This window comes from Xenia sp. Carnegie-2017, unplaced genomic scaffold, assembly GCF_021976095.1.
Source record: "Xenia sp. Carnegie-2017 unplaced genomic scaffold, XeniaSp_v1 HiC_scaffold_42, whole genome shotgun sequence".
NCBI classification, from domain to species: Eukaryota; Metazoa; Cnidaria; class Anthozoa; order Malacalcyonacea; family Xeniidae; genus Xenia; species Xenia sp. Carnegie-2017.
In genome coordinates this window covers 581,923-607,896 of record NW_025813507.1, presented here as the reverse complement: position 1 = coordinate 607,896, position 25,974 = coordinate 581,923, and the positions used below count along the sequence as shown (strand labels likewise).

General features: G+C 32.8%; 5 protein-coding genes and 1 long non-coding RNA gene across 22 annotated transcripts in view; 3 read left to right on the top strand and 3 right to left on the bottom strand.

The window, feature by feature from the left end:
* LOC124456121 (agrin-like) overlaps nucleotides 1–3,401 on the top strand; it is a 31,952-nt gene extending 28,551 nt beyond the window's left edge. For all 7 annotated transcript variants that reach the window (XM_047006655.1, XM_047006653.1, XM_047006651.1 and 4 more), the window contains 3 exons: nucleotides 1,200–1,283; nucleotides 2,051–2,154; nucleotides 2,745–3,401. In XM_047006655.1, the coding sequence (XP_046862611.1) occupies nucleotides 1,200–1,283; nucleotides 2,051–2,154; nucleotides 2,745–2,896 (340 nt within the window). In that variant the 3' untranslated portion in view covers nucleotides 2,897–3,401. The remainder of the gene's footprint in view (nucleotides 1–1,199; nucleotides 1,284–2,050; nucleotides 2,155–2,744) is intronic.
* A 398-nt stretch (nucleotides 3,402–3,799) lies between these two features.
* Nucleotides 3,800–5,200, bottom strand: LOC124456124 (low molecular weight phosphotyrosine protein phosphatase-like). The gene has a single exon (XM_047006658.1). The coding sequence runs from the start codon at nucleotides 4,985–4,987 to the stop codon at nucleotides 4,523–4,525; it is 465 nt and encodes a 154-aa protein (XP_046862614.1). The 5' UTR covers nucleotides 4,988–5,200; the 3' UTR covers nucleotides 3,800–4,522.
* A 6,011-nt stretch (nucleotides 5,201–11,211) lies between these two features.
* Nucleotides 11,212–16,090, top strand: LOC124456101. Of its 5 annotated transcripts, none has more exons than XR_006952105.1 (11): nucleotides 11,212–11,394; nucleotides 12,987–13,338; nucleotides 13,493–13,614; nucleotides 13,685–13,835; nucleotides 13,939–14,011; nucleotides 14,482–14,519; nucleotides 14,609–14,892; nucleotides 15,002–15,107; nucleotides 15,192–15,293; nucleotides 15,408–15,483; nucleotides 15,561–16,090. It is a non-coding gene; the product is annotated as an uncharacterized LOC124456101 (long non-coding RNA). The 5 variants fall into 5 exon arrangements; XR_006952102.1 differs by having other exon boundaries at nucleotides 14,145–14,892; nucleotides 15,561–15,632; nucleotides 15,712–16,090; XR_006952103.1 differs by having other exon boundaries at nucleotides 14,482–14,892.
* A 220-nt stretch (nucleotides 16,091–16,310) lies between these two features.
* LOC124456100 lies at nucleotides 16,311–20,429 on the bottom strand. 6 transcript variants are annotated; one of them, XM_047006632.1, is made up of 11 exons: nucleotides 20,407–20,429; nucleotides 19,029–19,809; nucleotides 18,722–18,908; nucleotides 18,520–18,655; nucleotides 18,275–18,400; nucleotides 18,027–18,179; nucleotides 17,739–17,847; nucleotides 17,108–17,651; nucleotides 16,942–17,025; nucleotides 16,663–16,782; nucleotides 16,311–16,534 (listed from the first exon to the last, which is right to left on the bottom strand). In XM_047006632.1, the coding sequence occupies exons 2-11, from the start codon at nucleotides 19,143–19,145 to the stop codon at nucleotides 16,446–16,448; spliced, it is 1,665 nt and encodes a 554-aa protein (XP_046862588.1). In that variant the 5' UTR covers nucleotides 19,146–19,809; nucleotides 20,407–20,429; the 3' UTR covers nucleotides 16,311–16,445. The 6 variants fall into 6 exon arrangements, with proteins under 6 accessions (XP_046862588.1, XP_046862592.1, XP_046862593.1 ...); XM_047006636.1 differs by having other exon boundaries at nucleotides 18,027–18,128; XM_047006637.1 differs by having other exon boundaries at nucleotides 18,520–18,645; nucleotides 18,775–18,908.
* A 412-nt stretch (nucleotides 20,430–20,841) lies between these two features.
* LOC124456131 lies at nucleotides 20,842–22,628 on the bottom strand. Its single transcript, XM_047006665.1, has 4 exons — nucleotides 21,595–22,628; nucleotides 21,321–21,380; nucleotides 21,178–21,243; nucleotides 20,842–21,012 (listed from the first exon to the last, which is right to left on the bottom strand). The coding sequence occupies exons 1-4, from the start codon at nucleotides 21,682–21,684 to the stop codon at nucleotides 20,842–20,844; spliced, it is 387 nt and encodes a 128-aa protein (XP_046862621.1). The 5' UTR covers nucleotides 21,685–22,628.
* Nucleotides 22,629–23,538: 910 nt separating this feature from the next.
* The window catches only part of LOC124456112 (histone acetyltransferase KAT2B-like), a 38,854-nt gene continuing 36,418 nt past the window's right edge, over nucleotides 23,539–25,974 (top strand). For both annotated transcript variants that reach the window (XM_047006641.1, XM_047006640.1), the window contains exon 1: nucleotides 23,539–23,913. In XM_047006641.1, coding sequence (XP_046862597.1) covers nucleotides 23,734–23,913 — 180 coding nt within the window. In that variant the 5' untranslated portion in view covers nucleotides 23,539–23,733. The remainder of the gene's footprint in view (nucleotides 23,914–25,974) is intronic.

Sequence of the window (25,974 nt, the reverse complement as noted above, 5' to 3'; positions counted from 1 at the left end):
ACTCACTACTTCTGTTTGTACTCTTTGAAAACACAAACTATGATATAAACCAATTGACATGAATGATTTTAACAAAGCTATATTTTTACCATTCTTACTACTATATTCTTACTACTGCACTTAGAAGATTGACTTACTACGGAAGATCAAACTATTTGAACTAATAAGTACATGTACGTACTCCCTCTATAAAGTTACCTGACTATTTGCAAAAGGGAACTAGAAGAATGACTAAATAAGTGTAGTGACAATATTAAGGGCATTCAGATATTGTGTAGTGCCATTTTGATCAACCACTTCATTAATTTGTCTTCTGATTAGCCCCAGCTGTCTTCAATTAAATGAACGGTAGAATGGGATACTAGAACATGATAGTTTTCTTGAAGATGAGCAATTGGGCCATCCTCATCAATGCCATAACATGTAGGTTTTACTACGTATACGATATTTTGTTTCCGACTTCGCTTTAGACAGAAATATTTTTTCTCGTATTTTAGTCTGTTACGGAAGACCATATTTGTCTGTAAAATAACCGGGTTTTTTTCTAAATCGAAAAACTAATTTTTGGTTTTCGTGACAGTAAAACTTATTTTATAAAATTTTCAGTAAAATTAGGCAGGTTTTGCAAATAAAAGAACATATATAGCTAGCTATAAGTCTCAAAGAATTAAGTACTCCAATTATGGTTTGCGTAACCAAATTTTTTCGCGGTGTTTAGTGTACACCTTAAAACAGTGACAAAACTATTGCTCTGACAAAACTTTATTCATCTTATAGCACTGACAAAACTTTATTCACCTTATAGCACGGACAAAACTTTATTCACCTTATAGCACTGACAAAACTTTATTCACCTTATAGCACTGAAAAAACTTTATTCACCTATTACACTGACAAAACTTTATTCACCTTATAGCACTGACAAAACTTTATTCACCTTATAGCACTGACAAAACTTTATTCACCTTATTGCACTGACAAAACTTTATTCACCTTATTGCACTGACAAAACTTTATTCACCTTATTGCACTGAAAACTTTATTCACCTTATTGCACTGACAAAACTTTATTCACCTTATTGCACTGACAAAACTTTATTCACCTTATTGCACTGACAAAACTTTATTCACCTTATTGCACTGACAAAACTTTATTCTTGTTAATACTTAGTGATACATATTGTGTTTCGTTCTTTCAGTTACAATTTGGGCGCTGGAAAACACCAGTTTTTTTCTAAAGTTGCAGTTAATGACGGTGAATGGCACGAGGTATCCATTGAAAGGTACAAACCTTCTCTAAATTGTGTCATTTTTCGTGCACAATTTTTTTTGTGCTTCTTGTGTTCGTATTTGAATTACAATCAAGCTCTGACATAGATTTTTTCAGAATGTATTACTTTTTTGGGTGGGTGGTGTGAAAATTTAACTGGACAAAGACAATTTAAATCTTTGAAATTTAATTTTTTACCTCTGCAATAAACATGCTTGGGTCTGCAAATAAACAATTTCATGTAACTTGACCGTGTTTCCAAAACAGAGTGCTGTTAAAACGTGACTGTATGATTAATCTTCCATGTAAAATCTCTGACAATTGATGATAGAAAATTGATAGAAAATTAACAACCTGTTATCCTATTCGTAACGTTTATCACTGCGTCTGCACAGCAGAGAAAGTATACATAATTGTTCAAAACAGTTTCTGTGTAGATAAGTTTGTGGTTTATAAATTATAAAGTACATCACCTATATGTACATTGTACAATTTCCTTTACAGGCGTTTTTTCAAATAGTACCAAACATCAGAGGGTTGACTTGGGCTTAAATGATTTCAAATGTATAAGTAAATCTTAACTTTAGTTGAGAATGTCGTTTTTGCAAATTTTTGATAACGAAGTTAAATCTATCAAATCCATTGATGTTCATTTTGTAATAAGAACAGTACAGTGCACTGCAGACAAGGAAGTCTGTTTAATACATGGGAGACATTAGCTTCTCAAGTTGAAAGTACTTTGTAAATGAACAACTCAATAACATATGTTATTTTGTGCAGAAAGCAAGAGTCATGCCACTTGATTGTTGATGGTGCTAACAGTGTGGACTTTGATTGTCGAAATAAAGGCTTCCAACTTGAATCTGCTCATCAAATTTTTATAGGTAATTAAAAACAGCCTTTTCTAGAAATTTTTATGGTGTTTGGATATTTTTACATAGGAAAATCAGCTGTTACATTGACATTATTATTAGGAAATTTGAACTCAAAATTATGTGTAATTGCCTTCATTATAAGTAGGATGAACATCTGTTACCAATTAGCCATTTTATGACTTAGAAACATCATATACTTAGATCAGGGGTCTCCAAACTACAGCCCGCGGGCCAGATGCGGCCCGTTGGGCTTCTCAATCCGGCCCGCAGAGACACTTCAGAAAAAAAAAAAATATTATTAAACAAAATAAATTTTGTGCAGAAAGTTCACGTTATGTCGCAAGCCAACTAGCAAGAGTGGCTTACGACAATTTTTCTCCCAACTTCCTACTTCCATTTCAAGCACACTGCGAAATTTAAAAAGCTGAAGGATAACGTGGAAATTTTTTATATTCTTCGGCCCTCAACATGCTGGATGAAAGTTCATGCGGCCCTCTGGCTGTAAAGTTTGGAGACCCCTGACTTAGATAGACGATAAACATTAGAAAGATTAATCTCAAAAACATGAATTGTAACAGTACTTTATTTTTAACAAAAAGGTGGAGTACCTAATCCAACAGTAGTGACAAAAAGACTATACACAAACGGATTCCAAGGTTGCCTCAGAGATTTTGTGATTAATTTGACCCATCTTGATTTTACTCATGATTTCATGGAAAATCACGAGATGGGTGTTTGCAATGATGTTTAAATCGTTTAACTTCATTTTGAAAACAAACAGTTAAGATTATAAGTTAAACTTTATTAACAGGAAAATGATAAGTTTCAGTTTTTAAACAAATATAAAGCTGATTCAAAATTGATTACCTCTTTGAAATTAATTAGAAACTAAGTAAAAGTACTTAGCACCAAGTTCATATGTAGAAGTTGCTGGTATAGATATGGATTATAGCCAAAAGATATAGTTACATTAATGAAATGTGTTATTCAATTCAGAGTATATATAATGAATCTGAGAACACTATTAAATAGTATATGCTTTTTCATTCAGCATTTAAAATATTTGGCAGTTATAGTCTGGTAGAACTTATGTATTAGAATCATATATGTAATTTCAGTGTGTTCAAAGAATGGAAACTGCCTAGCATACAACATTGTCCTTAGGATTTGTGAACATATGAATGTAAACTACATATCTCTGTAGCAAATGCTATTTATATTTAAGAGTTGAAATAAAAAATGCTGATTTTGAAAAATGGATGTTCGCAATGTTTTAGCACTCGATTGAATGTTGATTTTGTCATCCAAAATGTTTAAGGATTAATGAAATTTACAACTCCTTTGTTTCCAAGTGCAAACTTACCATGTTAATGTACCAAAGTTAATGGAAACTATAGCCTACAAAGCCCAGTTAGTCCTAAAAAGAACAGTCAAACATATTAACAGACAAAGTATCAAAATGTGCTAATTGTGGGAGTATAAGAACTAATAGTTTATACTGCACTTGTTTTTATATAAGAAACATATGGCTTTGGAAGTTGAACATTATAAAACTTTGAAAGGGAAATTAAGAATGCCTATCAACATTCAATTATCACAAGTTAAATCTAGATAAATTAGGTTTTAAAATTTAAAAGACTTAATTCGAAGCAAGTACAAGTACATTTTAGTTTATTTCAACTATCCTAATAAAATAAATTAATTTAGACCCAATGTCTGCATTCATCTTGTGAATTTGTTTCAGTTGTGAACTTGCTATCACGAAACAAAGCATTTGTCAAACATAATGAAAATATTGCAGCATACTCTTATTGCAAAAGTAGACAGATAAAGAGCATTGCAAATAAAACAAAAGTCAAGTAAATTATTGAAGTTTTGTTATTCTGTAAGTTAAATTCATAAAAAGTGTGTAGTAAGTTGTGCATATAAATGGCAAACTTTAGAGTGTCTTCTAGTTAAAAAGAGCCTTTCAGATCAATCAACAATAAATTAACCATTCACCAAGTTTTACAAAGTGATTTCTGTTCTTCATCACTTAGTTGTGTCAGTGAAGGTAATCCTAAAATACTTATTGATTCACCATATGCACTTAATAAACCAATTGACATGAATGCAGTTTTCACTAAATGTAGGCAAGTTAACTTTAAACCACAACAACAGAAAAAGCATTGTAAATGTTTCAATAGTGGTCTAAAATGGTGGTGACCAAGGAGCAAAAGAGTGACATCTTACTATAGTCACAATTCAAGTATAAAAGGTACTAACTTACATTTACATACTAACATTAATATGCAAACTTACCTAATTCAATTTACAGTTAATAACCAATCATAGTACATTTTACAGTAGATAAAGGACACAAAGCTTCTACTGTTTATTAACTGACAGCATGAAAAAAGTTCTTCAAGCACACTTGGCATTGTTGAAAGACTTTTTCATAGTCACTTTTTGTTCCTCTGTACGGGTCTTCAAACACTTCTTTTTTTGGATCATACTCACGAAGGAGCTGAAGTTTTGCGCGGCATCTGGATGGATCAGGATACTCTTCTTTAAGTTTTCGCATGACATATTCATCGAGGCAAAGCACGTAGTCGAAACGATCAAAGTCACTTTTTTCGATTTTTCTTGCACGGTGGTCACCCGATGGTATGGAATGTTCTGACATAACGTTGTAGACATGTTCTTGAGGCCCACAACCAGTATTCCAGTCTTCATAACCAGCACTATCTATGACCCAACCTTCCTTATCTTTAACTATATGTTTCAACAAAAACATTGCCATAGGAGAACGACATATATTCCCTCGGCATACAAATAACACTGACTTGCCTTGGATCGACATGTTTGTCAGGTTGTTGAAGTTTAAGAACGTTTTAGTAAGGTGGTCGATGGATTTCTGTGGTTGTTGGTAAGCTATGGTAGCTATTTCTGTGCTATGGTTCCAAGATTCCAATGGTTCCAATCAATCAACCGTTCATTCGTTTGACTGATGGAAACGTGTTTGAAGTTTGAATTTTGTAATTAAATCAAGACATATTCATTGAGCTCTATAAGACCTCTTATAGAACTCAATGGACATATTAGTGATGGGCGATACCGCTAGTATCGATTCGATACGATACCGATTACTTTTTCTTAAAAGGAACGAGGTATCGATTACTAAAGCGATTACTTTCTTCAATTTCGAAAATTAAAGTCTGAGTCAATTGATAAATATCTGATAATGGAATTGTTTGGTGTGGCCTTATATACTTCAACAATACGACGAAATTTTTGTTTTTCTTGTCTTAAATTACAAACTGTCATACATTATTAGGAGTAACGATAAATTTTCAGAAGCTGTATAAATTGGAATAAAAAAATTGGTTTCATGTTATTATTCTGAAGGCGAGATCTCGAAGTGTATTGATAAGTAAAAGTGAATAAAATATTAAAATAATAAAACAGAAAAAAAAGCAACATGTTTGTCAAAACCAAAAATGAAAAGGAGGACAAACTTACATAATAATGAAATTTTAAAAGTCCTATTATAATGAAGTCCTTTTTCGATACACGCAGTATCGACTACTTCCGGATTAGGCTCGGTATTGTTGGTATCGACACCACACACTGATCTGATAATAGACTATTATCAGATCAGTGATACCACAGAATAGATACATACAGAAGGGTCGGCACTAGATCATGGTCAACTAACGTACGCGCCCACATATTATTCTTATTATGTCAGCGGTAAGTAACAATTGACGAATATTCATGTTTATATAATTACCATTGGTAATTACCTATAAGCTGTGACAAACCACTAAAATATAGAATAACCATTGAGAATAACAAGTTTCATATGCGTATTTAACCGATATGCGGCTAAATGACGAGAAGAATTCTTTTTTCGATTTCAGGTTTGGATAGTTTTACTTTTTTACACATCTATTGTTTTGTATTCTTTGTATTTTACATATATTGTCATATGCTCAACGATTTGAAATCGTCATAACGATACTCGAAGTAGCAATGAACAATATACAATGAACGTAAAAGTGGCGTATCCAGCCCGTTTTATTTAGCTCTGCTATACAATTATTTCTTTGTTCACTAACTGTAAAAACAACAGATTTCTAAAGAAATGTTTATTGATAATATTAAATTTACATAACACGACCAAATTATCTTCCGGGCTCGCTACACAACTGTGTAAAATTTATAAGGTAAATTTATTATTTCTACATTTTCTAGACAGTATTAGTTATATGTCCCCAGTTAGTTGTAAAAATAAATACCATGTCCATGATTCACAAATAGAAAATGTTAATTTTGTTTAATATTATTTACAGATATATACATGCATGATTTGTCAAGGGGTTCCAATTTGAGCAATTACAGTGTACATGTTTGCGAGCAAAAGTGAAGCGATACATGATTATTTTTATGTTAGATGCTTACAATTACTATTTTCTCACAGAATATAATTTTTTGAATAGCAGGTTTGCATTGCATTCTCAATGTGGGGAAACATCTCGATTTTTTGTTCTTCAAAGCATTTGACCAGATGCACTCGCATCTTCTCCTGCAGCCAGGTAACAGAGCAAGGGTTCACACCATTAGCCAAAGCAACAGCATTTGCCACAGCAAAAAGACCACAATCTGATGATCCTTTTTGATGTTGTTGGAGAATCATTTTGACGTTTAAAGAACCATCCTGTTCTTGGAGGTTTTTCTAAACATTCTGGAGTTGCCTTTTTAATGATGAATTCAGGTTGATACTCATAGATTCAAAGACTACTATTTCATCAGTTATGGATGTAGAAACCATCCAGTGGTGACCAATATTGTGACATTGAATTGCTTGGGTAATACTTTCAAATGAACCTTTCTCAGCGAGTATTTCGTCTGTAGTCTTGTCTATTAAGCACTTACATCAGTTCATTCATGTCATCATTAAGTATATGGTTCATACATGTCATCATTAAATAGTTGGTTCATACATGTCATCATTTAATAGTTGGTTCATACATGTCATCATTAGGTACTTGGTTCATACATGTCATCATTAAGTATTTGGTTCATACATGTCATCATTAAGTATTCGGTTCATACATGTTATCATGCTTTAATATTTAAAATTCAAACAAAAGTTCTGCTTTAATATGTGTATGAAATTTTGTGAAATTTCTTTCTTCACCATTGCACAATAACCAAAAAGTAGTATATCTCTGGACAAGCGTATGCTTTCTGCATTGAAGTTATTATATAATATATACCTATCAATTTATTTCTGTTGAGACAGCACCACCCACTGCGAGTTTGTTTTTATAATCACGAATATTTCCAGCATTTCTTCTTTGGAATTGCATATTACAATACCTTCTAAACTGCTGTTGTTTTTGCTTCACTCATGCATACTTCATTGGAAACTCCATTTTCGAACTAGCTTTGGCAACAATTCCATGATTTCCCGCGCTTTTTATGTTTAGATTCTCATAGAATATACGTATGGCAAGTTGCAATTTTACAATGTAGGAAAATATGAATTTTTTGTTGCTCGAAAAACATTTAGCCAAATGCCATTGTATCTTCTCATATGACCATAAAATCAAGAAATGGTGCATTCAATGCTGTTTGGGAGGTGGTTGCATGGAAGTCGAGCATTCTTCATGAAATTATGGATGGTCATTGCAGAGCACAGAGCACCCCAACTTGACAAAGATTTTTAGTTTACAAAATTGATAAAGAAACTTGTTCATGTTAAGTGGTAATATTATTTGCAAACACTATAACATCATGCAATGACTTTTTACAATTACATTTCACTATTTGAGAGAGTAGCATCTAAGGCAAGTTATGCTCTACAGCACTGGGTCTATGCCACAAGCATAACTAAAGCAGGTGGGAGCCTTTTAAACTGTTCGAAAAATGCTTTGACAATGGAAGGAATTATATGCTCAAAGGTTTTTCTGAACAATCTGTTTTTCCATAATAGAATTTATTTTGGTGCTCAGAGATTCAATGTGAAAATTTTTGCCAGAGATGAATGTAGAGAATACCCAGTGTTACATGTTAAGATATATTGTTACCATTTCTTGTTTTAAAGTATTTTCAGGAACATATATGAATTAGCTACTGTGATTGATATCACAACTCAACATTCAATCTGGCTGCACCTGTACTATGATTACCTATCAATTTTTCGTGATAAATCAATATGCTCAATTGAAAACTATCCATTTCATTTAATGAGCACTTAAGTTAGATTGTGGTTCACTGTGTGGATGGCACTGCTGGAGACAATGAGTTTTCTAAATTTCCAGACAATAACTTTAACAAAGTTAAAAAAGTTACCACACCTGTACATTAACTCAAATCAGAAAATTACAAGCAAGTATGGACAAACAGTCAAACACATTAAACACACAAACTTTATATTATTATGCAGGAAGTTTGGAAAAAAATTTGAAGATACGCATCTAGATGGGTGTGTTTATCATCTATAATAATTTTTAGTAGTACTACAAATAACAGGAAAATATTTAATATCATATCTATAATACAAATAGAGTCGATTTCTACTTTATAACATCACATTGTTCACCTTAGGTCCAGTGAATTTGCAATTCTTGAAGTGCGGTTATTGTATTGTAAAATACTATCAATCCATTACTTCTGCAAGGCAGACATTTCAAAGAAAGTACATCTGACCAAAATTGAATTGAAATCTTTGTAATCTTTTCTCGCTTTCTCTATTGCCAATTTGCCTTATTGCCATATGCAAACGCAATATGCAGTGCGGTAAAATCATTCGCATAATGAATATATACATGAATAATCGTCAATTGTTACTTACCGCTGACATAATAAGAATAATATGTGGGCACGTACGTTAGTTGACCATGATCCAGTGCCGACCATTGAGCTCTATAAGACCTGGAGGGGCAAAGGGGCCTGGGCCTCGTGGTCAAAAACATGGCGGTAATGGCGGATTTTGGTGGTCAAAACTTCCACTTTAAAAATTTTTTTCAATATTCACTCCCTCCTGATTTCTAATACTGTTTGCATGGACGAAAACAAGTGAGAAAAAACAATTACGATACCGACAGCATATCATGTGAAAATAATGCTTCAGCATTGCGTGAAAAACACAGTACAGACACACATCAAAATAAAGAAGATCGACGGTAGAGAAACGCATATTTTGGATGTAACATTTAAGTTATTTTATGACATTTTAGCCTTTTAAAAGTGAAAATCAAACGGCATTCTTTACTAGACCTGTCAATCTCGTCAAACTTATACATTATTTCATGCTTTTGTGTGTTTGACTGTTTGTCAACAGTTTGGTGCACCTATTTTTCTTGCTTCAAATGGATAAATCTGTGTAAAAATGCTCCTAATGAAGCGAGAAAATGTTTGCTTCAGTCCTACGACATAAGTCAACTAAAAATTTACCATGGTTAAGTATCATAAGTGTATTTTCATTACCTGATAAATCTACTGAAAACTCATAAAGAAAGTATGTTGAACTAGAAGAGCTACAAAAAAGAAAAAAATTCAAAACACCATGACACTGTTGCTTGGTAATTTGTATTTTGTAAACAGCTTGGCAGAATCTTGGATCTATTACTGAACAGAACTACATTAATTTTCCATTGAAATTACAAACTTGGAAACTAAAGTGCATTGGTTTCTCTGACAAAAACACTGTCTATTGCTGCATGAAGGCAAAATAGTTATCTGACAGTGTAGGTGAAGAAATTTATCAAGTTCTATAGATATTATTGTGCATTACTTACAGTTTTTTGGAATTGTGTAATATATGTCATGAACAAGATATAATTTTTCAAAATGCTAACCCCTTCTAGCACTACTACTCTTCTGTTTTGCTTAAACAACTTACAGCTACCAATACTAATTATTTATATGTACAAACTAACATTTGGGGATTAAATGATAAACAACTTGTTAAATCTTTGTATTTTACATCAAGCCTTTGAATTAGTTCCTTTTATCTCTTGGTAAAAAATATTAATGAAAGACTTACAAATCAAGTTTCGAAAATAGTATTTTGTACAAAGAAACTAAATAATTGGAAAGGTCACATGTTGAAGACAGACTTTGCTTCTTTGACTAGGTTGCTTGACCATTTCAAGGTAGAAACAAATCTTAGCACATTGTTCAACACACTACTTTTATCTTGGTTTTGAAGTAGTAACCTGTTTACTATAACAATAAATATTTCATTTACAGAAACGCTAAGTAGTACTTTAAAATTGTTTGCATAAATCCAACTTTCCAATCCCATTATAATTGTCTACACTATACAGTCAGTCAAATTGAGCAGGCAAACAGTTTAACAGTTATTTTTATTATACAACATATACCATAGTTCTCATTAATATTGCATGGCACTGCATTAAATTTCAACACAACTCTGTTGTAAACTTTCCCTTCATCTTTTCAAAAAAAACATGAACAAATTATGCCCCATTTTTGGGAGGTAAACTCAATTCAAACCAGGAGAGTTTAGCTTGATGTCTTGATCATGATACAAGATGGATGCAAAACTCGATAAAAATTGACAGCTTCGAACCGTCTGGCGAGCGATTAAGTGAAGAACAAACAAGACTGGACCAAAATAACTTTAAATTAAAACTTAGTAGTAGAAACACACTTCAAGTATCGTGTTAAAAACAAAATAGTAAAACTAATACTGTGCTACTTACCGGAGTCATGAAATGTTTCCTTTTCTGTCGCTATTTCAGCGTCCGCAAACCACAGAAGTTGGCAATTTAATAAATAAATTTTAAAAAAGTGTTTATGTTAGGAAAATAATAAGTTTTGATATTTTCTATACTCGCAATTGTGGTGGTCAAATCAGGGTGGGCGACAAAAATTTTATTTCATGAGCCCGCGTCTCTCCGCTGACTTTGACCACCAAAATCCGCCATGTTTTTGACCACGCGGCCGCGCGCTAATAATTTATACTAATTTTGTTGACGTTTCCCCTCCAGTTATTATAGAACTCAATGGTGCCGACCATACAGAAGCGCCCCAGTCAGCGAAAAATCTGTCCCCTACTTGTACCCAGTTCTTAAGTGCGCATCTTTTCCGTCCGCCATTACTCCAGCCAGATAAACTGGACAGAATGTATATAGATTAGTATTATGGAGAGTTGTTTTTCATAAAATTGATGGGTTTTGATTCACATATGGACAACAATTTTAATGCCTTTAAGCAGGATATAAAGGAAATAAGGTAAGAAATAATTATATGTATCTATTCTAAGAAATTAATCTATGGTAAATCGTAAAATCACCTCAAGCGACAAAATTTTGACAACCCTTTACGCTACGCTCGTAGCGTTACGAGTTGTTTTCCAATTAAAATTTGATAAATGGCGGACTCACCATGAGTCCATGACCAACTATGAAGAACAATCAACCAAAGATACCTTCTCTGCTACCTTTGGAGTTAATATCAAACAAGAGCTCTAACTCGGCCGAAAAAATTAGAAAAACTTTCAAGCGCAGTGCGAGGTACACAGTACACATTTAAAAATGGAATTGTTTTGTAACATAACTTTCTTTCTGAATCATTCATGCAATTTTTGATTGGCAGCTATTTACATTTAACATAGCTAAACTGTTGCATTTTATAACCATATATTACTTCACAAAACCAGAGGAGTAGCCAGGTTGATAGTTTGGGAAAAGGTTGGGGGTGGGTTGAAATTCCTTTGGATTGAACTTTGTTCAGATTTTATTTTTGCTGAATCATACAAAATTTATATGTCACATGATATCAAAGGGAAGCTTATTCACCCTGTAGTTGCAATTAGTTAGGGTTAATATATTTTCACGATTTCATTAACAATTGATGTTTGTTTGTTGGGGGTATAATATTTTATTCTAACTAAATCTCAATGATGATTTCATCCTTAATTTGTGCCTTGATCACCTCCCCCAAGTATTGAGTTATGGCACTCCTCAAAATGATATCTTTTTATGTTATAATGGCATGATACATTTAATGTAAATGACAAACATTTTTAAATTTTTGATTGCATACATGTTTTGGCAAACTTATGCCTTCTTCAGTGCAGTGTAGTGAATGAATTATTTGCTTAGACTTATTATATAAAGAAATATGATACATGACATGTGTATAGACAAAAGAGATGAATGCGGAAGTTATTTACAATATTGTTGTGATTAGGTGTGTTAAGTTTTTTCAAGTTAAAGATACTATTGACATGCTGAATTTGTTTGTTGAGATTAGGCTAAAGTTTTTTGATGTACAATGCTTCTTTTAGTTTTAAAGAGGAAGGAGTATGGGCACTGTCTAATATATGAAAGCAGGATCGTGAGTTATTAGATTTGCATTAAGGTGATGAGTGGAGGTGTTTGAATATTCAAGAGTTTTTATCAGAAGTGGTATGCTCTTTAATTTCTGTGGAGATGTGGACTTTTTTTGAATTTGTTCAGCCTCATTTCACAAAGTTACAAGTCAGGACTCATAAAAATTCTTCTTCATCGCATTAACAAAATTTCTGCAAAATTTCATTATACTGCACTGAAGAGGGCATAAGTTTGCTGAAACATGTATGCATTAAAAAATTTTAAAAAAATTTTCAGGAAAGTTCTCAACAAGGCAGAACTAACTGAAAACGTCCTTTCCTATTGTAATTACATTACAGACGTAAGATAATACTTTGAATAATTAAATGTAAAAAATGTAAAAAATGAAAATAAATTGTCCTAAAGAGAATACGTCAATTGTATCTTTACGATAAGTTTTTCACACTTTACGTGATTATTACACATCCTATTAATAAATTGTGTGTACAGTGTAATGAAGAAAACATCGAAGAAGATGTTTACCAGGACATGGAAAAAGAAACTGAAATAGAGGAAATAAACGAGGAGAAAGCAGACGAGTTCAAACAAGAAAAGAAGCATGAAGATATCGACGAAGAAGAAATTAAAGATGAAGATATGGACTACGAGCACAACACAGAGAAATATCTTAAAGAAGAAGAAAACGAAGAAGACGAAATGAGACCAGAGGAACATTTCATGATACAAGAAAAGGAATGAGATTAATGTTTAGATATCTTTTTCTTCACCATCAAATCTTATGTGCAATTTCTGAATTTAGATCGAAAGCACAGACTAAAATATGAAAAATATGTATGAAAAGGTAAATTTGAGTTTTCACATGACGAAAGTTAAGATCTATATGTATCAAGATAAACAATACGCAATTAATATAGTAATTCTTCTCAGGACTTTTGCAAAGTGTTTTTATACGACAGTGGATATGTGCCAGCGAATGTACTTATGTATCTTTTTAGGGGGAAATAGGTGGTATAGTTTCTGGATTCAGGATGGCAAAAATGAGCTAAAATTATGAAATTTGTCAGGAATTGTTGCAATCCACCAAAAAGCATCTTCAACCTGTAACTCATGCATTAAGGTTCACATTTAAAGTTTATACTTAATTATTTTTAAAACATTTTACTTGTGATTACGTATTTATTTTATAGATCGAGTAAGATGGAAGCGATGGGTTTGGCTCAGGGCTATGATGCCAGTGAGCCAGGAAATATCTTTGAGGCGCTTAGTACAAATCCTGACCGGTTGAAACTTCATGCCTTCCTGTACGGAATTTCCCATCAGCATCATTTAGCACTAGAGGTGACTTTTGCTCCACCTAAAAAATTTACCTAATAATACATTATTTCACATATAGATTTATCCTTAATAATTCAAATGAACTGAGATTTGATTATTATTATAGCGCACCAGGCAAACGAATACTGAAACTGCAGGCAAGAAAATTGTGTCTGAAATTCAGAATTTCCTGGAAGAAGGTATTATCGAATAATGTAATTAATCGCCGTACACACCATTTAGTTCTACGCTTTTAAATTGAATAAAGTGATCATAAGCTTAAATTTGATACAACATGCCTTTCTGATAAAAACTCAATTAACTTTTTCATAGATGTTGACTTGAAAATACACATTTCATGTGTATTGCTGGGGCACTTAGTGCATCGTTAGATGTGTGGCGCCCAAAAGTACGAGGTTTTCCAAATGTATCTACCGTGTTTTTGCCAAGCTATGCAAGGAGCAGGCAGTGTGGCTTTTACTCTTTGTAAAATAAAGGACCTCTTTGCATTCGTGTAGCCAAAATGGGAAAAACGACAAACTCGACACCCATAAAACGCAGCATAAAAGTTTAAATTACAAGTTTTTTCCAACATTTTTTGCCAAATAAAAATCTGAGTGATTCTAAACTTTTGTGCCATTCGTATATTAAGTTGTTTGTATTTTTTTAGTTTTCCTCTAGGAGAACTTGGATTGGAGAAAATGAGAGGTTTTTTGTTTTAAAAAATATTTTAGACACGTATAAAGAAAATAAGAATGACTCCTTTTATTCTTGACACGTTTTCATTTTGATTCCAGAGTTGCTTGTTTCCATCGTATAAGCATTTACAAAAGAGATTTGAATACACTAAATGATAATAGTGGGTATGCGACATCATCGTAGACGTCCTGTTAAGGTACTACCTGAAAATCTAGGTGTAGCTTAAGTTAATGACGAAAATCACTCTGAATGCATGGCCTATGTGTCAAAACATTTACATTCTTATTTATAGGTACTACTGTAAATTAGCAGAAAAAAGAAATTTAAAATATTTCGCATTTAGCAATTTCTTTCAACAGAAACTGTTAATAGATGGACTTCCGTATGTATTTTAAGTAGCAAATTTTGGTAAAAAATTCACAACTTTCAACTGTATCATACTACTTATAAATCGTGTAAATAAACATCGCTGTATTTCCTACTTTTTAAAGGAGAAAGACCGCTGAGATTATCAGGATGTTTCATTTCAAAAGTGGGGATGTACACACCTGAAGAAATGTATAAATATGAATGTGTGCTAGTGTCAATATGTGACATGTAAGGGTGGAAGCACTAAATTTTTACTCTTTCATGATGCAAAGGCCAACCTGAGCCAACTCAATGTTCATTTAAAAAATATAGGCTGCATTGGTGGCTCATTGCATACAATATTAGAGCAGGCAAACTCTATGTGTTATGCAGTATGGGGTGGCAAAAAAGTGAAGTTGCATCAAGTATACGAAGGTATATGACGTACGTAACAATTTACTAGAAGAATGAAGTGCATCATGTATCTAACATGTTGACGAAGTGAATGTTTCTAGCACGTCTACACAAATCATTTTTCTTGTGAAAAAGATATTTTCAGCATGTGAGGCAAGAGCAAAGATGGCCAGAAGACATTGCTCGAATTTCCCAACCTATATATGCCGACGTAAGTACTTATCATTTACAATGGCAATAGATCACGCTTAAATTGTCACAAAGGTATAACTTAACTATTGACGACAGGTGATACAACAAGCAAATGGTTATGACTGTGGCATATTCGTGACAGAATTTGCGAGAAGAATAACTGAGGGGGTAAAATTTATAAAAGATATCATGATTCTTAATCACTTCGTTTACTCTGTTCATATAAAGATAGTGTTCTTTTTGATAGGGAGAAGTTGGTCCTCGATTACTTGATGATATCCATGTAAATTGTAAAAGACAATACTGATAATACTAAAAAGACAATACTGATTCGAAGCTTTACCATTTAGCAAAGCAATTTGTAATGAAGCAGAATTTAGTTAAAAAGCTGGTGCATATGAAAGACATTCTTATATTTATAACAAGTGATGTAAATAATTTTTTTACAAGTAACGACGTTACAAGAAATTGTTACTTTTGCAGAATCTTTATGGGTAACTATGAAGTAACGTTTTGTACAGATAAAACTATTCGTAAAAACAAGTTTAAGTTTTTCGAAAAACGAAACTATAACGCGTTACTTTAAAGCAATATAAAGGAAAATTGAAATTAGTTATAAAAAGTAACAGTTGTAACTTTTACTGGTATGGCTATAGTCTGCAATATTATAAGCATGTACCTAAAGTGAAACCAGTTTCAAAAAAAAAAAAGGAATCATGACAGCCCTGATTATAACTATCTTAACGTAGATACTCCACATTTGGATTACCTTTTCAAACTTCAATGCTGTAATGCTTGCGCTATTTATCAGTCAAATGACTCAAACTTTCATACAAACATACCAACTTTCATACAAACATACCAACTTTCATGCTCTAATAAACATAGTTACAATTTCTTTAGAAATTTATTGTTTTTACAGTTAATGAACACAAGACATTTACATACATGTAGCATTAACAAACTTGCAGGCTGACTTCGTCACTGTTTATAACACGTGTTGCAGAACGTTATAAACTTTTGAAATATACGCAGGGAATACTTCAATCGAAGACTAACGAATGACGCGACTAAGAGTGAGAAAATAGTGTTTGTGAGTGACAGTTATAAATCAACAAATTTTGTGAAAACATAAAAACGGCCATTTTTGGATCAATAAGTTCGCTTCAAGAAAAATAGGAAGAGTATGGCAGTTTACCTGAATGATTTTTCCAATGAAACTTAACAACAAATTTTGTTTTCTTAAAAAATGCTGGATCTCGGTTCAAACAATACTCATGCAATCTGCAGGCATTATCGTAAATGACCAACTCTGGCGCTAAAGAAATAGAAATACATATGCATATCATCAGATACATTCGGTTATGTTACTGCACTGACAACTCTGTAAGGCGACTAAACCGTCATGCAATCCGTCCGATTCACTGATAATACTCTGTTTGTAGCACCATAAAAGGTACACACATACGTAACTTACCATCAGGAAAACGTGTTCGTAAAATGGTAAATGGGATATATGGTAATTCGTGATCCCTAATTATTTCGAATCCATAACATATACCTGGAAACAAAAAGGAAGGCGCAATGTCACTTACTGCAATAGTAAAACAAATTTTCGTTGGCGCTGTTCATCACGTAAATACCGTGGGGACAAAGAATACAAAATATTCCAGGGATCAAAGTCCCATGCTTCTTCTTGGGTCTAGTGACTTTGGCACAATCTCCCTGCTGTGTCTTCCTATTGTCAAGAACATAATTCCCTCGTTGAACCAGTTCTGGCAGACAAGGTATATATCCATGGGATGAATTTTGAGACACCGCAGGTAAGTTGTGTGGCAAACGCCACTGACCGTCCTTGACTACGAACGGACTTATAGCCTTTTGTACCAATTCCTTTAACAGGGGTTGAATAGTAATAGGAATTTCTTCGCTAGTCTCAATGACGTTCAACATTAGGGGCACTTCTTCATGAAGAAGTTTTAAATCAGTCGAAGGATTGTCTTTTGGATTGGCTCCATCAGACATCCTGATCAAGAGGTCCAAAACTTCTTTGGGGGGTACAATTGCGCATACTGGTTTGTCAGAAGCCAATGCTGCCAATAACCTTCTGCACGAGTTTGGACAACTAGTGATGAATCCTTGTTTCTCTAACCATTCAAGTAGAGTCCTAAGCCCCTTTGAAGATATCTATAAATACGAGGAATTGTAGTATAAAATGAGCTCTGGAGTGGTCATACAAAATTTAGTACTCGTGGTGTAATAAATTCTTCTTACTTCAGATTTTAATTCTTGAAATTCGTCCCAACTTAGCTTAGAATCACTGTACTTCTTCAATAAAGCTCGCACATTTCTCCTGTTGATGAAATTGCGCATTTCAAACCTAGTATTGGACATAAGAAAACAGGTTGTTATTTTTATAACTATAAGCTGTGTACAAAAACAAAGTGAGAGAAGTCACCATCATGCACAAAATTCTTTCTGATACGTAGATGAACACACGTATTTACTAATTAGCAGACCTGTATATACTATATATTACAGATAAACTTCAAAAATACTTATCTTCCATCTAGCAATCCAGTATCAGACTCTCTTAAATTATTTGGTAAGAAAGTTTTCTGTATTCCAAGAGTTGTTCCATCCATCACCACCTTTTGGGGAATCCTTCCACGTAATTCACAAAAAAACACATTGTCAAAATCAATATCAAGCAACCTTAATAAGAGAAAACTCAATAACTTAATAAAATAAACGATCACTATCTCAATGGAATATTCACATTTTACAGCTGAAAATGAAATGATGCTTACCGTATCATGGCAATGATAGCGAGGCGAAACTTGGCGTATATTATTTCCTTTGGAAAATTAAAATTACCCGAAGACACTTGCCTTTGTACATATGCAACATAATATTCGTACTTCATATTCGTACTACTAAAACATATAATATTCGTACATAGGTAAACTGAACAAGAATAAAAAAGAAAAAACATTCAAAAGAGATAGGGCAAACGTAGCTACTAATGCTTCGGCAAATATTCATTAAAAAGTACCTCGACGTTATGAAAAGCCGATTGTAATCTTTTAGAACGGCATGAAATATTGCATATGATCCAAACCAAACAATCCTGTTTTCAATGCCATCATAATGCTTTTTCGTAGCACAAGAGGAGCAAGGTCTACAATACACTAAATAATCTATTTAAGTCAAATAATTATGAAGTGAAGCGTAACCTATAACAAATCAGAACTTACCCTTCACATCATGGATTGAATAAAAGTACGCAACTGAACACAAGTCTACGTACAACCATTCATCTTGAATAGAACGTTTATCCCACTCTGCACCACAAGAACAAATACCACTTTCAGATGGCGCCAAAATTTTATGACCATTTTTTTTCAGGAAGATCAGCGAAATCGCTTGCATCATTTTCATTGGCTAAAATGATTAAATTGTAATACTTACAAAATGCTAGAAAGTGCTAAATATCATACCGATAAAGGAAATAGTATATGTAAAGGTAAAAGGATGTTCACCATTGCAGATTATCTTGCATACCTGTTTCAAATAAAGAAACTTTTTCTTTGCTAAGTGTAGCCAATTCAAAATAGTCTCGCATCTCTGGTGTAATTCCAAAGGAAAACCTAAAAAGTGCCAATGGCGAATCCATTTCATCCTCTTGAACGATTTGCATGGCTTCTGCAAGGGTTGTCACATGAATGCAATGATATGACGAACAGCTGCAACATTTTAACTCGGGCTGGGGCGGCGTTTCTTTTGAATACACAAAAGTACAAACCCCCCATTGACTATACACAGGTTTTACAGCAATCCACTGCACCTCCATGCACACTGCACTAAACAAGTCCTACAATATGTAAAATCATTTATCTTAAGATTGTATGTATGTGTGTGTATGTATGTACGTGTGCAGATGAATAATTATGACTAGTTATGACTTCATAAAATCCATAGAAAGTGCTTAATATATATATCAGGCAGGTAAAGCAAAAGGTGATTATGACTTTACTATTTTTATCATACATTTACTTTATACTATGTAATGTATGTACTGTAGGTATGTGGCTATTTATGTATGTAAGCATGAATGTGTGTATACCTCAATAGTCATAAATAAATTGAATTTGCCTTCTTGGTTATCACCCTAATAGCTCTATAGAAGCTGCTGAACTTAGGCACAGGATGTATGTTAACAAATTGTGGGGTATTAGAAGGTTGAGAAACTATACGTGTATTTGTACAACAAAATATACTTCTTCAGGTTGTATCTCATGGTAGGAATGATCACTGAAAACAGACTGCATCATGGATGTGGATTCTGCATTCATAAAAGAAATTGGATGAGATAAATATATTGTGTAAATAATCATTTACACGTTTTAACAATATTTTTGCTTGTAAAGCTGTGGTGGTTAACATCCATATGTAATAAGAACAATGTCGACCAAGGGTCTTGTAAAAACACAGAAGGATGACTTCATAAGGGTTTGAAATGTACAATAAACTGATATTTAAGGATGAAGACATTTCCTCCCATTAGTCCCATACCACATGAAGAACTTTAGATTGAAAAAATAAGCCAAACACAAATTTCAGACATTCACTACATGCAATGTCAAATTAATATGCAACAAGTTCTCACATCTTTGACAAGGGTTTTGAAACAAATAGTATGTAAGTGTAAGTCAAAATTTGGCGAAGCTGTTTAGACACCTTATACCCTAAAAAGTAATACAACACTTACTTTTTTCAATAAAGTCTTTGGCTTCAATACCAAAAATTATATGATACACAACCAGATATTTTTCCATTGCTAATAAGTGTATGCAACTGGGATAAGGTATATCTGACAAGTAAAAAAATGTTGTTTGGCCTGTTTTGATCATTTCATTTCAGTAACATCTATTTTACATACCTTTTTGAGGATCTAATTGTATAATGTTAGGTAGGGCTTCAACACATTGCTTTCTACTTGCATCACATGAGCAGCACAATATCCAACCGTAGTCATCAAGCAATAGGTGGAGATATTGATGAACAAATACAAATGAATTATGCTGAAGAAAAAATACATGCAGATTATAGCAACAAAAAGAGTATTGAATAATATCATTTAGTTGGGTGTATACCCAACATTGAAATTACGGAAACAAAATTTGACATCACCATAATTGTTCTTTTGTTTGCATTATAATCATGAACAACAAAGGATTGCTGACGTGATACACGAAAGAGCAAGTATACAGTAATTATTCATGTTCACAGTTTCAAAAATATCTATTGTAATATATTTTTTTGTTTGTTGAGCACATCTCTACCAGATGTTAATAAAGTTTTGTTACACAGTGTTTCATGCATAAGCAATCACCAAGCATATTGTCAATTTATAATACATTAAAAAAATGACTAGTGGTAGACAGTATAAAGTATAACTGAGAACTACTTGACTATGTTGACATGGTTGTTTGGATTCCTCTATAATAATAGAGATAGATTGCTTGGTAAAAATATCTTCAAAATCCTACAAATAAAGACCATTATTTAATTTAAAATATGTACAGAAATAATGTATGCCTTCTTTAAATTACTTCAAAATTTTTCAGTTTTTCCTAGTGAAAGCAGTCATATATATAACCATTTCCAATGAATTTTCATGAGAAACAATGTCAATATGTATATTACAAACCTGTGTTTTGGTGGTTAACTCTTGGCGCTTGTCATAACTGTTAGCAATATCTTCACTTTGTTCATTCTACATATAAATGAAAAAAACCCATAAACATAACATATTTTTATATCTACATAGTTTTACAATATATGTAAACTTACTAATTCCCCTAATTCAATTTCTTGGTCAAAAAATTGAGAATCATATGACACACTGCTATTCTATCAACATATATGACATTGTGATTAAAGGATATAGAGAATCCAGACTTGAAACTGGAAAATGTGCTCAGAATAATTGTTTTTCCTTACACAGCATTGTGGGCATAAATAAATTTGTACACATACTTTTGTTAATATGACTGTGGTAGTAAATATAAATTAATATGAATTTGTGCAACTAGAACCAATCAAAAGAACACTTTAAAATTCATACCGCATCATCTTTTTGTGTGTTTCCTTTCCTGTCCACGTTAATGTAAAAGAACTCATTTGAGCGTCTGAATTTCTTCCCGAATTGATACATATTGCAAGTGTACCCAAAAAATAATACCCCGATTAATAAATACCAGCACTGTACGTGTTCTTGGATTGACAAAGTTAGCCTACAATTAGTCTAAGTACCATTCTCCCAGCCAGACTTCTCCGATGGATATTTACAAAAGTACTGAGCATAGTACTGAGTGACTGAGCCCTGTTGATCGATTGCTTTGCTCCGAACTTTTGATGTTGCAAACTCCTAAAAAACATGAATACACGAAGAAATATTGTTCTCATACATGAACTTTGAAAAATGTACTAAATGGAAGCCCTGAAATTTCTTTCTTAAGCTGCACCAGTCGGATGGTTGTATTTGTGGTTGTATATGCCATTTTACGGCAGCGAAACATACCAATGCAACTGTTCGCGCCATGGTTGTCTCGCTGAAAGTGGGGGGACTAGCACTAGTGACTTTTACAGTCACCCAGATGTATGGTAATGATGGATTTATTATTTTGAAATAACACAAGTTCAGCAGTTTTGAAAACATTGACATATTGAATAACTGAAAATGTTCTCTTAGATCAATATCATTTGTTGAGGTGGTTTGGAGAAAAAAAGACTGGATTTGTAGAAGATGTTGAAAATGAAGAAAACTCTGGTTAAAATGACAAAGGCAACTGGAATGTGATGGTATAGCTTTATGCTTAGGAGGGACAAATGTTACTAATATTCTTCTTTGCCTATGGTATTGTTACCATAGGTATTCTCACAACTCAGTATTCTAACCAATATAAAGCTGAATGGGATGGATAGCATAAATGTAAACCTTTGTAAACTTATAACCAACTCATTATTACTTATACAAAGAGGTAGGAAATTAAGAAATAAGCCAAGATACGTCATAGAATTCTGCCATTTCCCCATAAATTTTCTTGAAAAGTACAACAATAAATAAGAAAAACAAAATGTTTTACCTTGTGTAAAAGAAAAATACATAAAATCAGTAAGATTTTTTATCATTGTTCAAAATTTTCATAATTTTTACGATTATTTTTTTCAGGAAAGCCTATTAGCTTCAAATTTATTTAAACTATGTAAGGTTACCTAGCTCTAACTTGGAATATAGAAGCCATCTAGCCTTGAAAGCTTGATTAGCTATAACAGACCTATCATTCTGTGAATATATTACATTAATTAGGTAAATATGATGAATGAACCAGCTCTTTAATGACAGATTGACGATTACACCGGGCATGCCTTTTTATTCTGCATTAGAATATTTGGTAGCTCTAGGATATGTGACAACCATATGTTTATATTCATTTGAAGAATGGCCACTGTTGAATAAATGGGATTATTCTTATCAAAAGTTGACAGATCAAGTGATGAAGTATACATTTTGTGTAAGAATTGCCAGTTATTCCTCAAACAGCAAAAATGACCAATATTTAGTTTTGTTTATTATTGTAGTGTTAATTTAGATATTAACGATCATACTGCATTTTTTTACAGTAGACTACTACCATTTTTGACTCTGAAGATGACTACCGCTAAGGTTGTTGAAACGTCAGTCAACAACAACAAAAACAGTCCTTCTTAGGACTTCACCAACCTGGACGATCTACATTTACAAACATGTAACGATACTCCCGGGTTCAAACCATTTACTTTAGTAGACTACTGCTTTTGAAAAGTTTCTTAATGCATCGTTAGAAGATCATTTCACAGACATATTTTTCCCTCGCAACGCTCCTTTTATAACTTCCATTTTGGGATCCTATTCCCTACAAAAAGATGTTAAATTTCGCCCCTGGTCTTTGAATAAAGTTTTCAAACCTATCTGTGTCACCGACGTCATGCGTGTGTTCGTTTGGCTGATGGAAACGTGTCAAAAGTACAGTCGATGGAGTCGTTCCGAATTTGACTTATTTTATAGCAAAAAATTGTTTATAGTTAAGAAATTGCTATGGCTATTGACAGTTTGTAGTAGATAAATACTTGAAAATCATTGGAGAATCGTAAAATCACCTTGGGAGCACAATTTTGACCTACTGTAATTTAAGGTTACAAATTTGTATTTCAATTTTGATAAATGGCGGACTCACCAGGAGCAACAATGAAGAACAGTCAACAGAAGAGACCATCTCCTCTGATTCCTTCCGAGTTTACTAGGCAGAGCCATTTGACTCGAATCAGCAACAGAAAAAATCAAATGAGAGCTCTTACTCGGCAGAAGAAGCTGGAAAAACTTGCTAATTACTCGCAGTGCAAGGTATACATTTTTTAAAAGTGGAATTGTTAACAATTAACATACATTCGTCATTCTTTCTGTATGTATGTCTGCATTTTTATCGTAAAATTTAAGAAGCAGATGTTTCTACCGACAAAACGTTAAATATGGTGGCTTAAGTTTTTCAAAGTATAATTTTACTGCATGAACTGCTGTGAAGCAGCAGCATCGTCACTGGTCACATTACATATTAACAAATGAAAAATGTTTACTGTGTTTGAACGACTTATACAAACCGAGGAGATCTATAAGAGATTTCAAAAGTAGTTCAGTGCAACCCCAAACAAAATGTCGAGGGTTTATACCTGTACGAGAGTTTTCACAAAAGTCACCAAGTGAAGTATAGCTTGTCAAACTTTTGCAATAAATTAATCCATCTGTTTGTAGATGTAGATCATCCAGGTTTTTAGAGTCCTAAGTCTACTAACCTGGATGTTCTAGATCTACAAACATGTAAGGATACTCCTGGGCTCAAACCATTTACTTTAATTAATCCATAGTTTTGAAAGATTTAATGAGTATAATTTTCCAGTTATTGATGGGCCTGCCTTATTTTGGGTATCAACCTTTATTGTCAGGATTTAAGTCTTTCTTGGCTTGTCTCACTGTTTTGAGTATAAAGTTAAGTCTGTCATTAGATATTACTTTAGTATTTTTCTCTTTGTAAAATTTGTGGACAATTCACTTTTGAACGTTGTTGCGAATTTTAACTATATAAAATTATTTGTTTTTTATAAATATACTGTATTAATCGTTTAGTCAAATTAATGTTTATCGCTTCCACACCATAGCTTTATTGATGGAGTCTGCCTTGAGAAAATTTGTTTTTCTGATTATTTACTTAACTTGTGCATTTTTTGTTTTAATCCAACTATCCAAGGAGTTCATTCCTCATAGTTTAAGATGTTTTTCTAGGAAAATTGTGATTAATTATTCATCACCCATTTTAACCTCATGTAATAGCAATGGTTAAGTAAATATTTGACAACTCTTGCCAACTTTAGGTTTTTATTATGAAATCTCAGGATTTATTCGAGCAGATGGAATTTTTATTTCAAAAGTAATTTGTTGGATTTTTTGAGGAGATTTTCAAGATGTAGAGTCTTGGAAATAACTTTATTGGGTAAAATTGATAGACCAATTAAATGATTTCGCTGCACATCATTATTCTTTTACGAATATTTAAATAAGATAAAACAAATCGGTAAATAAATTTCTATTCAACTGGTCGAGCGATGGAAATAATAATAGAACCAAAGTTCTGATGTATGAAATCACAATCTATATGATCACTGGGCCATGTATATCTTTCTCTTGGGGAACCCAAGGGAACCAAGGATTTAATGTTGAAAAATTGGGATTTTTTTGAGGAATGTTTTGGGATATTTGGGTGGCTTGTTTATAATTTTCTTTAAATTATAGTAGTAAATGCTTTGTACAACAGTGGACCATAAAATAACGTATACAATTTTCAAAGTTGAAAAGTTTTCACTCACCAGCTTGTTTAAGCAACCAATTCAAAACAATCTTTGCCAAACATGATTGTGTATAAAATTACTTAGTCAATGGTATATGCTATCAAAAACATAGTTATCTTTATGCAGTTGAATTAAACGATGTTTTCCTAACTGTTCAGTTTTTTGATACGTGTACATCTACTGATCTTCGACTTAATTCTTGTATTAATGGAACGGTTTGTTATGTTTTGCTATGTTTTGTGAATTCAATGTAATTCTCTAGTTTAATTTTTTCTGCCTACATATTGGCTCTAGCAAGAGTGGACGCCCCCGATGTTTCACAAACTATGGTCTGTATAAATAACTTTAAATACTCTTACTCGTTTTGTTTACGTAACGTAACGAATCGAAAAAAATGGCATTTTTTAGACAGAAGTGCTTTCTAAATAAATAGTGAACAAATAAAATATTGAAACTAAATTTTCGGTATACGTAAAAAAACGTGTTGAGTTGACTATTTTGACATAAATTGCGGCATTAAAAGTAAAATGATGTATGGTTATTTCAGCAGTTATATTCTTGCTTC

What these genes read in the sequence shown, in the direction of transcription:
- LOC124456124 (XM_047006658.1), bottom strand. Translation starts at nt 4,987, where the DNA reads ATGTCGATCCAAGGCAAGTCAGTGTTATTTGTATGCCGAGGGAATATA.
- LOC124456100 (XM_047006632.1), bottom strand. Translation starts at nt 19,145, where the DNA reads ATGAAATGGATTCGCCATTGGCACTTTTTAGGTTTTCCTTTGGAATTA. An exon ending in AGTTTCTTTATTTGAAACAG is followed by an intron (nt 18,909 to 19,028) that starts GTATGCAAGATA and finishes TAATCATTTTAG; the next exon opens with CCAATGAAAATGATGCAAGC. An exon ending in ACTGGATTGCTAGATGGAAG is followed by an intron (nt 17,848 to 18,026) that starts ATAAGTATTTTT and finishes TATGTCCAATAC; the next exon opens with TAGGTTTGAAATGCGCAATT.
- LOC124456131 (XM_047006665.1), bottom strand. Translation starts at nt 21,684, where the DNA reads ATGTATCAATTCGGGAAGAAATTCAGACGCTCAAATGAGTTCTTTTAC. An exon ending in AAATTGAATTAGGGGAATTA is followed by an intron (nt 21,244 to 21,320) that starts GTAAGTTTACAT and finishes ATTTATATGTAG; the next exon opens with AATGAACAAAGTGAAGATAT. An exon ending in AGTTAACCACCAAAACACAG is followed by an intron (nt 21,013 to 21,177) that starts GTTTGTAATATA and finishes CTTTATTTGTAG; the next exon opens with GATTTTGAAGATATTTTTAC.